Source organism: Centruroides vittatus, unplaced genomic scaffold, assembly GCF_030686945.1.
Source record: "Centruroides vittatus isolate TY-2023 unplaced genomic scaffold, ASM3068694v2 contig_1427, whole genome shotgun sequence".
NCBI classification, from domain to species: Eukaryota; Metazoa; Arthropoda; class Arachnida; order Scorpiones; family Buthidae; genus Centruroides; species Centruroides vittatus.
In genome coordinates this window covers 1,165,017-1,183,495 of record NW_027120893.1, presented here as the reverse complement: position 1 = coordinate 1,183,495, position 18,479 = coordinate 1,165,017, and the positions used below count along the sequence as shown (strand labels likewise).

The 18,479-nt window shown below is 35.3% G+C and overlaps 1 protein-coding gene across 2 annotated transcripts in view; it reads right to left on the bottom strand.

Annotated features, from left to right (window-relative positions):
- Window positions 1-18,479, bottom strand: part of LOC136968285 (tetratricopeptide repeat protein 39B-like) — a 101,464-nt gene that overhangs the window by 35,609 nt on the left and 47,376 nt on the right. For both annotated transcript variants that reach the window (XM_067262285.1, XM_067262286.1), the window contains 5 exons: window positions 14,915-15,047; window positions 11,134-11,233; window positions 3,949-4,014; window positions 3,753-3,864; window positions 1,979-2,046 (listed from right to left, as the gene is read on the bottom strand). In XM_067262285.1, coding sequence (XP_067118386.1) covers window positions 1,979-2,046; window positions 3,753-3,864; window positions 3,949-4,014; window positions 11,134-11,233; window positions 14,915-15,047 — 479 coding nt within the window. The remainder of the gene's footprint in view (window positions 1-1,978; window positions 2,047-3,752; window positions 3,865-3,948; window positions 4,015-11,133; window positions 11,234-14,914; window positions 15,048-18,479) is intronic.

The window sequence follows — 18,479 nt, the reverse complement described above, 5'->3', positions numbered from 1 at the left end:
GTAGTATTTCTGAGTTTATTTTTATTTTTTGTTTTTTTATTATATATATTTTTATACATTACTCATATGTTATTTTTTTTTAATCTGCTGTCAGTTTTTTGAAATTTAAATATTTGTATTCGATCTCGTGGAACGGAAATGTTCCAATTGTCCGTTTTCAACCTGATGACGACCTATGGAATAGGTCGAAAACGTTTGTTTTAAATAAACTCTCTCAGCAACGATAAAGGTGTTTGGTTATTGTCTAATCTTTTGCTGAGCACATTCTATTTAATACAGTAGAAATGATAAAGTCAATAAAAAAACTTTTAAAAAATGACTTGAAATTAATGATGTAATATGAATTAATTCAACATCAAAACAAAAATGAAAATTATATTTCTGAAAATTATAATACAATTCTGATATTCAAATAGAACTCAGAGGATTCAGATAACAAATAAATGTAAAGAAATATTAAGGTAAATGTATCTTATATGAAGAAAGTCAAATTTTAATCATTATATACAAATCAATGTGTAAATTATTATAACAATGTAAATATAAGAAAAAATTATCAAAAAATAAACGACAAAATTGTTTAATATCAAATGATACAATTTCCAGATCATTAAAGATTGAAATATAGGATTAAAAATAAGCATAAAAACCCAACTGCAACAATTATGCAGATATAACGTTGTGTACAATTGGAAATAACTTATGTCCTAATACACCAAAAATAAATTTATTGAATTTAGTGAATCTTTCTTCGACAGAGTACAATGTTCTTTTTACCATATTTGCATATTTTATTGTGGAGGCAGTAGCATAAAAAGAAAGGACATCTCCGTACTTTTTATGAATTTTAATGGACTACTGATGGTGTGCAACAACACAAAAGGAAAGCAAAGACAAAGGTTTTTACTCTGTGAATGCGTTGTATTTTACATTTTATATTTATTAAATGTTTTTTTTTTTTAACTTCTACACAAACTGGATAATTTTAAGGTTTTTAAAGGTGTATAATTAATGTGTTTTTGAAAGAATAAATAATATTGACCTCTTTTTAAGTAATTTATAAAAATTAATTTGCCTACAATCTTCCTATTTATTACAGAAAACCTATGATAATCTAAAATGAGAAAATAATGTCACATCTTTATAGAAGAAAATCTATTATCTTGAATCCTAAGATGATAGTAAGCTGCTACAGCTCAGAAGTTTGCATAAAATTTTCTAATAGACAAATTTCAATAAAAATTAGTTTAATAGGGATATGACTATTTTTAACAACTACTCTTCCAACATGTTACCAGTGCATATTCTTTCTTCACCAAACTCATAACTCCCAAAAATAGGTCTTTACAAACATTTTCGAACCCCAAACTTCGGTTCTTCGTCAGGTAATACGAATTTCGTTGGAATTGTCTTTCGAATCACTTTCAAATTCGCAATACGTACGTTCGAATGCACGTTCCCGTTTATGTCTAAGTGAGGCATGCACGTTAGGTGACCAATACAGCTATCATAAATTACCGTAACGTAAACGGAAACGTGCATTCGAACTTACGTATTGCAAATTTGAAAGTGATTTGAAAGACAATTCCAACGAAATTCGTATTACCTGACGAAGAACCGAAGTTTGGGGTTCAAAAACATTTGTAAAGACCTATTTTTGGGAGTTACGAGTTTGGTGAAGAAAGAATATGCACTGGTAACAGGTTGGAAGAGTAGCTGTTACTATTTTCCAGTGTCGAGAAGGAGATTTATGACTATTTTTAAACCTTTTCAACATTTATGATGATGATCATTAAGAAATAAAAATAATTCAAAGCAAAATTCAACTAAAAACAGCAAGAAAACAATATTTAAGCAGTTAAGAATCAAAAGATAAGATTTATAAGAAATTAAATTTCACTAGTGAATGTTTTTCATCTCTAGTTCATTTATTATCGTAATTCAAATAAATTTTTAACATAAAAAGATTAAAAAATACCTTTGGATGAATTTCTAACATTTCATTTAATATTTTTTCTGACTGATCAATGTCTCCATCTGCAGAACCTATTTATAACAAAAATAAAACAGAATATATAAGACTTAATAATATAAATTTTTGAAATTTGTGTTTTAAAATTATACTTAAAACTGCTTTTGAAGTTGGGGGAAAAAAATCAAGAATATTTAATATTGATATTTCAAATATGCAATTATTGATAATATTGCATATTTGAAATATATTTACAAATTATTTAAAAATCAATAATTTATTCAATTCAATTTTAGCACAAATTATTCAAAAAACAAAAAATTCCATACACTGTTATTTTCTGGCTAATATTCTTGAGGTATGGTATTAGTTTTTTTTTCTGTTTTGACAATAAATGTCCCTGAAAATAGGTTGTAAGAGCCAAAAATACTAGAACAATAAAGATATAAACTCCAGAAAAACAATGCTTTATGAGATGACTAACTCAATATAGTTGTATAGCTGTATGTGTTTAGTATAATGTACAGTAAAATATTCTCATAGACTAAATGGTTGGAAAAACTTCAATTAAAAATTCTCTTCAAATAACTTGGAACCACTGGTCCCAAGACCTCTCTAATTGAATTCAACTGAGGAATGTATGCATTCCTAATACATCCTGACACGAGTACAGTACAAGACCTAACTCTATTTTCTTACTCTCTTTGTATACTTCTCTTGGTCCAATGAATGTCCACAAATAAAGTTTTTTGTAGCAATGTTATGCACACTGAAAATGTTTGCTCATGCAAAGAAAACCAATCAATGACAAGCTAATCTAGCCAACTTCTGGATAAAAAAAGAGAACTTAAAACAAAGAAATGGGCTCACATAAGTAATACAATATACACTACATAAAAACACAAATGTCAATTGAACCTTATTTCGTAGCACTAAATTGCTAGAACGGAAAAGTTGTAAAAATATTGTCATGCCAAAATGTAACGACCCTCTTATTCTTGTATATTGTTAGGGTACTTCTCCAATTTCCTGGCATTCTTCCTCCCTCAAAAATGTTATTAAAGAGTTATGTTAACCATTTAATTACAATTTCTTCCAGAAGTTTCCAAACTTTAATGGATTCTATTATTTTGCCATTCCTCATCTTACATAAGGCATACTTAACTTCTGATTTAGAGATACTGTCCACTGTTCCTGTCCAGATCCATGCCTATTGTTTGTTATCATAACAGGTCGATGTACATTAGATTTTTTTTGTTCAGTAACTTTTTAAAATACTCCATCTTTCCTTAATATCTTCACTCTCCATTAAAATTTTATTAATGGCATCCTTAATGCATTTAATATGAGCTGTAGCTCTGAGTGCCTTTACATTGATTTGGGACATCCTATAAATTTTATCTCCATTGTATCTCTGTCTCTAATAACTCATAACTTGTCGAGAATCTTTTTGGCTAAATACTTGTTTTGGTTTTCTTAAAATAAGTTCATAGAATTATTCTATAAATGTAAATAATAACAATGATTAAAAATATATTAAAGTATACAAAAAATTTGTCTTTTTAATCTGTCATTACAAAACACCAGCAACAAACCAACAAAACACAGAATCTTCACTTACAAAGAAGACTGTGTGTTTGTTAGTTCGTCACTGGTGTTTTGTAATGTTAGATTAAGAAAACAAATTTTTTGTATACTTCAATATATTTTTAATATGTAGATTACCATCAGCCATTTTTTTAATGAATAATTAATGAACTAACTATCAGTTTCTTCTTACCTAATATATATGTGACCATTGTATGATAAGCAACTAATACAAGTGCACAAAGAGGAGATCGTAAACCCTCATGAAGTCCATATGCCATTTCTACTTCTCTAAGTCCTACTGCCTATTAAAATAATTGAAATTTGAATATTTTTACACAATAATTATGTTAGTTCTACAAAAGTAATAAACTAAAATCAAATCTTACTCTATTTCCTGAAAAACCAATAAATTCCAAAAGTTTTAAAATTTTTGATGGCAGTTGTGAAATCATCTGAAAAATGTTATAATTTATGAATATATAATATAAAAGTAATTCTTGTTGTATTTGTTCTATAAAGCAATTAAACTAAAATATATATTAATCATCAATAATTCCCTAAAAGATTACTATTCATGAATTATAATATACAAGATAAAAACATATTTATGTAATATGATTTAACTGTTTATAATTCAAATTTTTGTAATACTTATTCTGTTCTAATGTTAAAATATCTTGGACTTTTAACCTAATAAATGATCATTAAATGAGTCTAAATCATTTGTTTAAATATAATCATTTATTGTTATGGTGTCTAGTTCAGTTCATACATACACTTTTCTATAAGTTGTGAGCCAAAAGTTTCCAGAAAGATACTGTCCAGCCTCAACAAAACATGGTATGCTGCTACACCACTACATGTCACCTCCAGTGTCACTAAGGAACTATGTTAGTCTACAAGTTATCACTGCCATGGAAACCATTATCACATGCCTATGTCCATTTTGTGAAGTTGAATTCACACTATTTTGTGATCTGCACTGTGATTGACTTGAAAGAACAAAGAATTTGCAAGAAATTTTGTTTCAAATTGGGAATGACATCTGTGGAGATGTACCAAATGTTAAAACAAGCATTTGGGATGGAGTTTTGGGTCATACTCAAACCTATAAGAGATTAAAGTAGTTTAAAAATAGCAGAACATCCATTGATGATAATGAACACACCAGATACCCTTCAACTGGGATCACTGACATAAATGTGGCAAAAATTCATGAAAAAATTCATGAAGATTGCCATTTAACAATTAACAATCTCTGTGAAGCCCTTGGCTTGTCAGTTGGGACTTGTTGGTGAATTTTAACTAATAAACTGGGAATGCACTGCATTGCAGCAAAATTGTGTCAGTTTTTGACTTTCACAAATTTGACTGTCGTTTTCCACTCCGCTTACTCACCCAACTTAGCCTCCTGCAACTTTTTTTTGTTTCCGAAAATGAAAATGAAACTCAAGGGAAAAATCTACCACTTCAAATGGTGGCGGCTGAGATTAAAAGGATAACACAGAATATACTGAAGGAAATGATAGAAAATGACTTCAACAAGTGCATCCAAGCATTAGAATCACAATGGAACTGCTTCATCAATGCAGCAGGATTTCAATGAGATGTAGTCAGTTAATTTATCATGTAAGTGTAAAATTTTCAATAAATAAATTCTGGGAACTTTTGGCTCATGCCTTGTATATCACATTAGATGCTTATAATTATATAAAATGCTTAAAATAATGTTTCCTGATCATCAAATTATATAGTTAATTCTTTGTATGCAATAATATATACAGTGTGCATGCATTACATTTACAATATAGCATGACAAATAATCCACAGAAATAATGAAATTTGAGCAAAAACTGAAAATTTTATCTGAGTTTTTGCTTGGATGTACCCATTGAAGTCATTTTCTATCATTTCCTTCAGTGTGTAGGGCAGAGGGCGCCACCACTTGACCTTTCCCCTCTGTCCTCACTTGGTCCTCGGACACTGATTTGGAGAGACGCTTTCGTACGCTGACCTTCGCTTTTGTTATGCCAATCTTCCGAAGTCAGCCTCGACGACGAACGCATATTTGTACAGTTATTCAACTTAGACCTTTGTAAATAGTCCGTGGTCACAGAGAAATAAAATATAGTGTTTCCAAGGAATCAGTCTCCTCATTAATCTTGTCCGACGAACAAAGGACGTGGAACACGTGGGCGAGATCGGAACTACTATCACTCGAGGTAGGAGCTAATTTGGACCTATTCTCTCGGAACGCCTCGACGGATTTTAGCTACATCGCTAAACTGGTGACCCGAACGTGATTCGAATAAAGGATACTCAAAGACAAAAATGGACGAGAGAACCGCTAAGCCTAACCCCGAACAAAGGACTGACATGTGCCTAGCACGTGTCGCCGTCAAGGTGCCACCATTTTGGAAGCCGGACCCCCGCATTTGGTTCCTTCAGATAGAGGCCAAATTTCAAAACGCCGGGATATCGTCGGATCAAACAAAATTCGATACTGTCGTCAGTTACGTCGACGCGGAAATCCTCACATAAGTTTCGGACATTTTACTCAGTCCGCCTGCGTCAGGGAAATATGAACTTATCAAAGAACGGTTGATCTCCACTTTCGCAGACAGTGAGACTCAGCGCACCAAAAAATTACTGACGGAAATGGAACTCGGCGACCGCAAACCCTCACAATTACTCTGCGAAATGTGTAACCTGGCTGACGAAAAAATCGGCGAGAATTTTTTGAAGACACTGTGACTCCAACACCTACCGATCAATATGCGGAGCATCCTATCGGTTAGTAGCGATGAACTATCAAAATTAGCTGCTATGGCCGACCAGATCTGGGAACTCAGCCCTGGACCAACGACAGCACAGCTTGCTCCCGTAGCATCGGGGAGCGCAAACTGTAGGGAGCCGCTCCCTGCCTTGGACATTCTGCAAAAGCAAATATCGGAATTGTTGTTGCAGGTAGCCGCACTTAACGAGCGGATATACCCACGCATGAGACAAAGAAACATCCGACCCAGATCAAGAGAGAGATCACACAGTCGGCGAGCCTCTAACAGCAACATCTGCTACTACCACGCCACATTCAGGAGAAATGCCTACAAATGCCGCCAACCGTGCAACTTCCAAGATCAAAAGGTAGCAGTTGAGGAAGCGGAAAACTGATCCCCCGACTCTCTTTGGCGACAGGGACAACGGGGATTGAGCTGAGTCGCCTTTATATAAGTGACAAGGACACAGCAACCCTGTACCTCGTGGACCCAGGAGCAAACATTTCTGTTATACCCCCAGCACCCCACGAAAGGCGCAACTGCAACAAACTCGAGCTCTTCGCAGCCAACAGGTCAACGATCAAGACTTATGGCCGAAAATTACTTAACCTAGATCTGGGATTGCAAAGAAATTTTCCGTGGATATTCGTCATAGCCGACGTCCAGCGGCCAATCATCGGTGTGGATTTTTTATCTCACTTCAACCTGCTAGTCGACAGCAGCCACCATTGGCTCATTGACAGGGTTACGAATCTCCACACGAATGCCAAATTCCTTCCCTATGACACAGCCCGAATCCAAATACTGGAAGACGTCTCTATTTACCAAAAAATCCTTGCCGAGTATCCAGACTTAGTGCGGCCATCAATTACCAACACCAAGATCAAGGAACACAACATTGTACACTTCATTGAAACCAAAGGCCCACCTGTGTTCGCCAGACCACGGAGACTTTCAGCAGAGAAACTAAAGGCAGCCCTGAGGAATTCGAATTTATGCTCCAACAGGGCCTATGCCGGCCTTCAAAAAGCAGCTGGGCCAGTCCGCTACACCTGACACAGAAAAGGTCGGGAGATTGGAGACCGTGTGGGGACTACAGAGCGCTCAACAGCATCACCATTCCGGATAGATACCCAATTCCATTCCCCACTGACTGCAACCACATCCTACATAATATGAAGATCTTTTCATCGATAGATTTGGTACGTGCTTACCAGCAGATACCCGTGCATGAACCCGACATTCCTAAAACCGCTATCATTACTCCATTTGGCCTGTTCAGATTTCCTTTTATGACTTTCAGACTACGAAACGCAGCCCAAACCTTTCAGCGGTTTATGAATATGGTGCTCACTGGCCTCGACTTCGTTTTCTGTTACCTGGACGACATTCTTGTTGCTTCTCCGGACCAAGAAATGCATCAACGACACCTTCGCACCCTCTTCAGCAGGTTAAACGAGTACGGGTTATGTATTAACCCCGTTAAGTGTACTTTTGGCGCCACGTCTATAGAATTTCTGGGCTACAGGATAACGCCAGAAGGCCTACGGCCGCTACAAGCGAAAGTGGAATGCATCCAAAATTTCCCGCGACTGGAGACAGCTACGGCACTACGACGGTTCCTAGGAATGATAAACTTTTATCATAGGTTCATCCCAGGATGTGCCACGTTGCAGGCCCCTCTCAACGCCATGTTGAGTGGACATACCAAAAACAGCACCAAACCGTCTGGTCAGAAGAAGCAAATAGCGCCTTCAACAACATGAAGGACACCTTAAGCAGAGCCACCCTCCTCACCCACCCAGCACCAGAGGCCAAACTTTCCTTAACCACAGACGCTTCAGACGTTAGCATTGGAGCCGTCTTACATCAGGAGCTCGACAGCGTTAAACAACCCCTTAGTTTTTTCTCCAGGACCCTCACCAAGTCTCAAATAAAGTACAGCGCATACGACCGAGAACTGCTAGCCATCTACTCCGCCATCAAGCATTTTCGGCATCTAGTGGAGGGGAGGCCATTCGTTATCTATACGGATCACAAACCCCTTACGTTCGCCTTCCTCCAAGATTTGGCCAAAGCGTCGCCTCGTCAGCTCCGCCAATTGGACTATATATCGCAGTTTTCAACTGACTTACAGCATATATCTGGCAAGGACAACGTCGTTGCAGACTCCCTGTCCCGCATAAACACCATTGGCGCACCATCCATTAACTACGATGTCATCACAGATGCACAACAAGATGATGAACTATCAGAATTGCAACAAAACCCAAATTTCAAAATAATAACTATGCACCTCCCAAGTTCAGCAAAATCCCTGTTCTGCGACATCTCTACCGGTCACTGTAGACCTTACATACCTCCCTCTTTCCGACAAGAAGTATTTTCGGCCACCCACAACTTATCACACCCAGGAGCCCATGCGACAGCAAAGCTGGTCACCCAGAGGTACATTTGGCCAAATATAAAAAAGGACTGTCAGACATGGTCACGATCTTGCATGGCCTGTCAAAAGGCGAAAATCCACAGACATACACGTGCACCTCTATCGAAGTTCCTCGTCCCAAATTCACGATTCGAACACATCAACGTCAACATAGTCGGCCCGCTCCCACTCTCAGAAGGATCGAGGTACCTTCTTACCGCCGTCGACTGGTTTTCGAGGTGGGTGGAGGCAACGCCTTTACCAGACCAGACAGCGAACACAGTCGCCAAGGCACTAATCGACACATGGTTTGCATGCTTCGGCGTTCCTACAAAAATCACAACAGACCAGGGTAGACAATTCGAGAGCCAGTTGTTCAGATCGCTAAGCAACTACTTAGGCTTTCAAGTCAGTCATACTACGGCCTACCACCCCCAAGCTAACAGGTTAATCGAGAGACAACATCGCACTCTAAAGGCAGCCCTTTCAGCACACCTGCAACAGGCGACCCCATGGACCACAGCTTTGCCTCTCGTCCTCCTAGGCCTACGCTCGGCCATCAAAGAAGACATTGGAGCATCCCCAGCTGAGCTGCTGTACGGCGCTCCTTTACGACTACCAGGCGAACTTCTAGTGGATTCCCCGGCGGTGGAGAAGACGGAGTTCATGCGACAACTGCAACGATTCCTTCGTACGTTAAGACCGTCCCCAACATCTCGACATGGGAAGCGAATGACCTTCGTCTCGAAACGGCTAACAGACTGAATGTCTTTGTACTCAACCCAGCAGCACACCCTTCACTTCGTCCAGCCTATCTTGGTCCCTACAGTGTACGCCGCCGCTTCGACAAGTTTTTCAATATAGACGTCGCGGGCTCTCCTAAAAGGGTATCGATAGACAGATTAAAACCCGCATTCCTTCTAAACGAAGATGTCGCTACCGGAACGAACCCTACAAGCACGTCGATCCCATCTGTCAACCAACACCCAACATCACCCGCCAAGACAACAGGCAGACAAACGTCATCAGGACGCGTCATCCAACCACCCGTTTGCTTCTTGAATACGATACGCTGGACCGCTAGGGGGGAGTGTGTAGGGCAGAGGGTGCCACCGCTTGACCTTTCCCCTCTGTCCTCACTTGGTCCTCGGACACTGATTTGGAGAGACGCTTTCGTACGCTGACCTTCGCTTTTGTTACGCCAATCTTCCGAAGTCAGCCTCGACGACGAACGCATATTTGTACAGTTATTCAACTTAGACCTTTGTAAATAGTCCGTGGTCACGGAGAAATAAAATATAGTGTTTCCAAGGAATCAGTCTCCTCATTAATCTTGTCCGACGAACAAAGGACATGGAACACGTGGGCGAGATCGGAACTACTATCACTCGAGGTAGGAGCTAATTTGGACCTATTCTCTCGGAACGCCTCGACGGATTTTAGCTACATCGCTAAAAGTGTATTCTGTGCTAGCCTCTTAATCTCATCTACCACCATTTGAGGTGGTAGATTTTTCCCTTGAGTTTCATCTTCAGGAACAAAAAATAATTACAGGATGCTAAGTCAGGTTAGTAAGGAGAGTGGAAAACAACAGTCAGATTTGTGGAAGTCAAAAACTGACACACAATTATAACAAATGCATTAAATTTTATTACAGTAAAAAACAAGGTTACATAACTACTGTTAATAATGCCATTATAAAGTTCCCTGTTGTGTTGGTATCGTGCTGTCATTCTTCTAGCACCAGAATCATCATTGTTGACATTCTGCATACTTTACACAGCTAGCAATTCTATTTAGAATATAACTTGAGACATTTTTCCAGATATCATTTGTTAAAATTATTGTATTACATTATTGGGACATAAATTTTATGTCCCAATAATGTAATACAATAATTTTTCTATATTATTTATAAATTTTCCTACCCAGACATCAATCTTGTAATATTTTATAACATTTGGATATTAAAAACCAAGAGGTGTTCTATCAGGAAAACAGTAACTAGAGAAACATTTGGGATATGGATATATAGATATTAGAAATATAAATTAAACATATAACATAATGCAAACAATATCTCTTTTTATATATTATTGATTATAATTATAATTATAAGTATTTTTCTCAAGTTTCATAAAATTTTAATTTTTTTATTAATTTATAATAATATGATTAAACGTTTTATTTAGACTAGTTTTTTCTATAAAATATGCAAATTTGTTGAAGTTTATGCAAAAAATATTTCCATTCCTTGAATAAATTTCTACAATTTCTAAAATAATATCAATTATCTTAACAATTGATTTTGTTTTTAATTTTTTGAAAACAAATATTTAAACAATTAAAAAATTTATTAAAAAACTAACCAGATTAAAAGCACCAATACCCATCCTCACACCACCTTCAAAATGACTTTTCTGTTTGCAATCTTCCCATTTTCTGTTCTCAAGTATATGCATACATTCCCTGTTAAATAATATAAATGATTTCATTATTTTGTGTTTTTAAGAAATTGTATTAGAAATAACAATTAAGATAATATGACAATTTAAATAAATGTGAGGACCAGGTTTAACCCAGCCCAAAATTTTTTGTTGTTTTTCAAATCCCCTCGTGGGAAATTGTAGAAAAGGTCGAAATTCAAAGGATGTGCAGCCTTCCGCCGTCGAAAAGCACTTCCTTTCTCTCCAGATCCAAACTCTTAGTCACGAAGATCAAATCATCAGCGATTCGCCAACTATCGCGATTGGTGATCGAAGATAACGTGACCTGAAGTATATAAGGGGAGAAAGGCTGATAACGGGGTCGCTGAAGGTCCGAAGAAGACGCACGTCCCGTCTCATCCGAATCAAGAATCAAGGGCCGAAACCCGAGGACTCCGAAGCCCGCCGGAGACGAACCGCCACAACCGTTCCTCCTGCCTACCTCCACGACCGGAGAACGACCGATCCTCCTGCTTATCCATACGATTATTTCTACGATTACAGCCGATACATCCTAGGAAGAGGTATGACCCCTAAATTTGTAAACTCTCTCCCTCCCCCGCGGTTAGAAACCAGACGCATTAGAGTAGATCTATTTTCTGTATTTTGTTTATCTGTCTAAATAAATCATTATTTGTTTTCATCGTGGTTCCGTTATTTCGAATATCGCCTTAACTTATCGATGAAACCACACACTTCCTCCACTCGACCTGACCAATACTTACCCAATCCCGACAAGTCGGGATATCATAAAAATTTAGCCATCCGTGACAGTGGGGTGGGTCTTGCTGACCTGTTCGCCGAAAAAAAAGGAGGTACAACTCCATCCTACCTCCCGGCGTTCCCATATAAAGATCTAACTTCTTAATTTCCTTATATTAAATATAATTAAAATCAAATGTCAGTTTTACAACTGTGCATCGTAGGCAACTGCCTAGAAGTACTGAGAAAAAGGGGTGCCTGTCCATTGCTACAAAAACAATGAATGTCTGTCTATAATGAGTCACCATAACTGCTTCCTTGTAATGCACATGCAGTGTTTACATTTATAATCAACCAACTATTGCCTAAATTATCAGGCTATAATATGGCTATAATCAAATAAGTAATATAAATAAATTTGCTATTAGAGGTAGACATTAGGCAACATTTCTTTTCTAATTTAATAATTATAATTTTAATAATTTAATAAATAATTTAGAACATTCTGGAAGAAAAGAACTGACCCACAGCAGGGCTCGAACCCACAGCCTTCACTTGCCATGCGATGTGCTACCAATTGCACCACCCAAACCCCAAGTGAGCCTTCGCTTCCAAAAGTATTCAAATTTCGACTAGTAATTATCAGGCTTCAGGATGTGTATTATGTATATATATATACTTCACCGGGTAAAGTGATAGCTGGCTGAGTGCCATAATGGAGTGGTTCTTTAGCTGTTGACACAGTTATTCCAGCTAGCACCATAACTGTGAAAGGTTATATCAAAATTTAAATACTTATGGAAATGAAGGCTCACTCGGGGTCTGGGTGGTGCAATTGGTAATTCGCTGCACAGCAAACGGAGGCTGCAGGTTCAAGCCCCGCCCTGGGTCAGTTCTTCTCTTCCAGAATGTTTTAACTTATTTATTAAATTATTAAAATTATAATTATTAAGTTAGAAAATAGATGGTGCCTAATGTCTACCTCTAATAGCAAATTTATTTATATTAATTATTTGATTATAGCCATATTATAACCCAATCATTTAGGCAATCGTTGGTTGATTGTAATTACTTGTTGGGCTCCGGGATGTGTATTATATATTTACATTTATCAAACTGACATGATGATTTTTATTTATTTGATACTTATTTATCTTAAATTAAATCATAAAGAGATATACTAAAATACTGCCTATGGGAAAACTGCTTCTAAAACTAGCACTGACTAAAATGACTCTGAAATAATTTTAAATTTAACACTTATTATAAAACCACTGTTCAAGTTTTCTTTATTCCAATATAATACAGGCATCTCCCTCTTAATATCACTAATACAATTCTAAAGATCAAACATATGTGTGCCACTTTTGTGCTTCATGATAAGTTGCTTTTTCATCTCAATCATCAATATTACAACTTTTCTTTTAGACTTTGCTCCTTCCACACACTTCTCAGATGCCATGCATAAGTAAAGTTTATACTGGGTCAAACAAAGTTTTTGCATGTTTTTAATAGTTTTTGTTATTTAAGATGGTTGTGTGATTTGATTATAACACTTGCAAAACCTGATAAATTTATTGGGTTCTGTGATATTTGATTGTGTGTATATATTTATATACCATGCTGGGGTTTAGTGATGGCCGACTGAGTGCCACGAGTAGGAGTTGATTGGATGAGGGCGCCGAAGGCATCTCCAGTCAGCACCATAAGTAATTGAGGATAGTTATATCATATTTAAATATGTCTGGAAAAGGAGATTGTCCTGGAGGCTTGGGTAGTGTAACTGGCAATGCATCCGCATGGTAAGTGGGAGTTGTAGGTTCAAGTCCCACTCTGGATTGATCCTTTTCTTCCAGAATATTCTAAATTATTCAATTTAATAAGAGATGGCACCTAACATCTCTAGTGACAAATTATTTAGTAGTTAATTAACTATAATTGCAGAAAAACTAGCTCAATGTAATCTGGTGGTTGTTTGACTTTACATATTTATCAGGTTTTGCGATGTTTGTTTATGTGTATTAATAAAATAATATAAATAAATAAAATTATTTTATTTTTAGAAAAAAAGCACAAGTAGGAGCTAATTTTTTTGCATATTTTTCATAAAAATAAATTATATATCAAATATCACTGATAAAAAAATTGACACTTTTTGGATGGTCAACTTGTGAATCAGTGATGATATCTTGCTACTTCTTCCCTATACTCTCTGATCACTTTTTCCTTTTCGCATAAGTTAGTTTTTAAGGATTAGTTATAAGGAAACTCTCATTGTATTACCCGAGCTCAGCTCCTTTGTGTACTTCACGATATTGTGTAATTGTCCAGCTTACATTTCAAATTTTGGGTGACCATCTGTTAACTGTTTTAGAGTTGAAATCCATCAGAATCTGTATCTTTTACACATAAATAAATATTTTTTTCCACAGTCTGCTGCGCGTGGTTTCTTGTTCACTGTATTCACCCTTGTTGGCTAACAGTATTTTCATTTATAACCTCACACTACATAAAAATTCTTTGTTGTCTTAGCATGGTCCCTTAAAAAGGGTCACACAACATTTGCTAAATTTTAAAATTTTAAAAACTGGTTAAATAATTAGTAAACTAGGTTAAATATTAAATGTATAATCAAAATAAAAATCTCATTTTAAAAATAAAATAAAATTATCGAATATAAAAAATCACAATTTTACAACTTTAAAAAAAAAAATGCATTGAAGGATTTAAGCATTTTCTGACATTAACTAAAATTTGCATAGTTTTTTAAATATGAAAATTAAGAAATTAAAATTACAAATATAAACATCACATAATCTGATTCTTGATTAATACCAAATGATCAGTCAGATCGCTATTAAATGTAGCCATAATACAGCCCAATACAATCTGACACATTATTCGGTAGAAATTTATCTGGTTTGTCATACATATTGTTTAATCTAGTAAAGTTATTACTTACTTATATGAATGATAACAAGATCGTATCCTTAAACCTCCTTTTACGAAACTGACTAGACTCTGATCTTCCACAAATGTCAAAATTGCTACTAAAAGTAAATTTTCAGCATAACATAATTCTGCATGTATTTCCTCTGAAAAAAAAATTACATAAACTGAATAAAACAGAACTTCTACAGAATTTATTTCTATTTTAACTTTTATGATATGAAAACTTTTTGATGAATAATACAGTAAAATGTCAGTATAATAAAATTTTGAGGATTGCCAAAATACATTTTTTTTAACAGTGAAATTTTCTTACACCTAAATATAAATCAAAATACCAGAATGTTGAAAAATTATTAAGAAATGAAATAATTCTATGCAGACAATGAAAAAAATCTTTAAAAACTACAGATTTTCTATTTCTAGCGTCACTAGTTAGAACAAATTTTACACTTTTAAAATTTTATAAAAAAACCACAATGAGGTGACAAGTTATGTTTGAATTTTATTATTTATTTATTTTTATTTATATATTTGTAGTTGCATAGTGCATAAATTCACGTGAACAAAAAATTTTCTCACAAGATTAAACTTTGTACAATATTTTTACAAATTGTTTTAATTATAAGCAGGGACGTGAATACATACATAACAAAACAATGTTAACAATAAATTTACATTTACAGTTACAGTAGACTCCCCTATAACACGGGTTCATATAACACAGATTCGTATAACACGGTGAAAAAATTACAATCGGGTTCGTATAACATGCTAAAAGAGACTCGTATAACATGCTAAAAGAGACTCGTATAACACAATAAAACGTCATCGCCGACTCGTGTTGCGACAGGATTGGTCGAATCTGGACCAATAGCGGATATTGTACAAACCGTTGAGTTTAAACGAGCACTGGACCTACTAAAAAACATTTATTATTAAATGGCCATAAAAATTATATTTTTATTAATGATGTCTCCAAAGTTATTTTTCTGCAAAAAATTTGCCGATCAGGAAACACGTGTCCACCGTTCGATGAGCCGCTCCGCAATGAAAACAAGCTTAAGCACTGGCGTCGTCGAACGGTGCACACTTGGTAAGTAATCCTACAATTATTTGTTTATAGCATAGTTTATATGGATTATTCCCAAAAAATTGTACGTGTTTTGAAAATATTGAGTCAAGTTAGTCTAGAATCAATTAATATTATGGAAGAAAACCTTTCAAACAGCCGTAGCCCCTAAACTGCACAAGTGCCGGGCTGTGATTGGCTGACGTATTTAAGTGACTCGTACAACACGGATTCATATAACATGGAACGTATCTACTGTATTATAGGGGGGTCTACTGTATTTAGTTTTCTTAAAATTTCTCTTTGTAGAAATCCATGCTTTGTAGATGTCATCTACATTTATTGCTGTATCATTAATTAAATGCAATTTGATTCTCATATGTCACCTAAATAATCTACTTGTAATCTACTTTAATTTATTGTATTAATTGAATTCATAGTGCTAAATCTTTGCTCTCAATCTGCACTATGTTTGAAATGTTCCCGTAATATAGAAAATGGATATGTTACAAAACTCTAAATTTGTCAGTACAAAATTTAAATTGTCACTGATAATTTTAAAAATCCAGTTTTAGCTTTTTCAGAAATTATAAATTTTAATTCTGAATATTCTTTTAGTATTTTAGAAATAACATCACTTTTGTTATCTGTAATAAATTGTAAATATTTCTTTAAATATACAACTCCAACAGTTACTTTTATATAAAAATTATTTGGATCATCATAAATGTTCTGTATGCAGATGTCCTGCTGTTGGCTGTGTGCGCAGGAAGTATTTATGAAACTTTGTAGAAAATAATATGTGACCACACTTGTTTAGAACATAATGTGTGACACACGCAGTTTAGAAAGAATGCTGGTTTCGATTATTTTACATGGTGCACAGAGAAAATCAAATCCAACATTTCCTTTCTCCTTTTAATCATAAGCATCATGGGTTCAGCTAGGCCCAGAATGAGATAGCTGACTGATGAGATTGATCCATCATATCCAGTTCAACTCATCCCCTAAAAACTTCTGAGCCAACCCAGACATGAACTTATTTCCTCAGAGCAGAAAGCTAGTCTTTACTATCTCAACTATCTGGCCATCTATATTTGTAATTAAAAAGTTTATTGTCGGCAATATCTTAAACAAACAGCTGACAATGAAATAGTGGCAGCATTGATAATTAGGAGTCTTATCTCCAAAATAGCCATTGTTTACTTCTGAAAGAAATCTGAAATTATCAATTGTACTATATAGGTATTCAAAATTTTCTCCATAAATTCTTAAACTGTATCACATTTCAATGTGATATCTGGCACAACTTTTTGTTTTATTAGAAAATGAGAGAGATTTCACATTAAGTTGACTGCCTTCAAAATTGTACTGCCAACTTCATCTTTGCAATATTAGGTAAAGTCAAGATTACAATTTTGGATAAGTAAATAGTAATGACATTACATTATAAACTGAATCAACAATTATAACTAAATCCTTTATAACCACTAGAAAATGAGAGCGAGTGCAGGGATGGCAAACTTTTTTGAGACCATGTGCTATATAATAATCATACTTAAATTTCAAAATGTTTAAGCTTGTAAAAGTTTTATATTTCAAATAATGACATTAAAAAAAATGAAATGAATATGCTTTAATTAGAATAAATGTAAAGAAGCTGACTGAAAAAAGAATGATCTGATGATAAACCAAAAGGATGAATAAAAAAGACAGGTGATAAGACAAAATCATATGATACATTACATGCCAGATGATTTCTCCTGACATGTTACTTTGGTCATGCATGTCATGGTTTTGCCACCCCTGATGTTGTGTATTATGAAATAAGTAACTACATATCCTTTATTCAACAGTTTCTTGTATTTGCCAAACCACATTTCAACCACAGCTCTTCCTCCAAAAGAGTTCCAAAAAATCAAACACATAAACAGTGCCGTAACTAGGGCGGTGCCCAGGCAAGGCCGTAGACCCTGGGGGTGCAGAAATGACCTGGACCAAGTTTTGGGTCATAGTTTTGGGGCGTAGTTACAAATGCTTGCACCGGGCGCATAAATGGCTAGTTATGGTGTTGCATATAAATAAAATTTGATACCTAAATAAATATTAAACAGTATCCATGTATAGCAAATAAAAAAAGTTACAAATCTAAAATATCAAAAGAAACTAAGTCGTCATCATTCTTCCATCTTATCAAATCACCAGACAAGATGGAAGAATGAAGATGACTTAGTTTCTATCAGGGTTAAGATCTTTTATCATTAACTTCAGTTTCGATATGCTAATGACAATTCGTCCGTTCAAAGCACAGGATAGGATGACAAATTATACATACCAGCAATATCTTCAAAAAAAAACTTTATTGAAGTTATTCTTATAGACATAAATCACAAAGCAGTTGACTGCACAGAGAAAGAACAAAAAAACTAAGAATAAAAAAAAGGGGATATTAATTTTTAAATAACAGGACGAGACCTCGCACACTTCTCGCGAGCACTATCGTCGA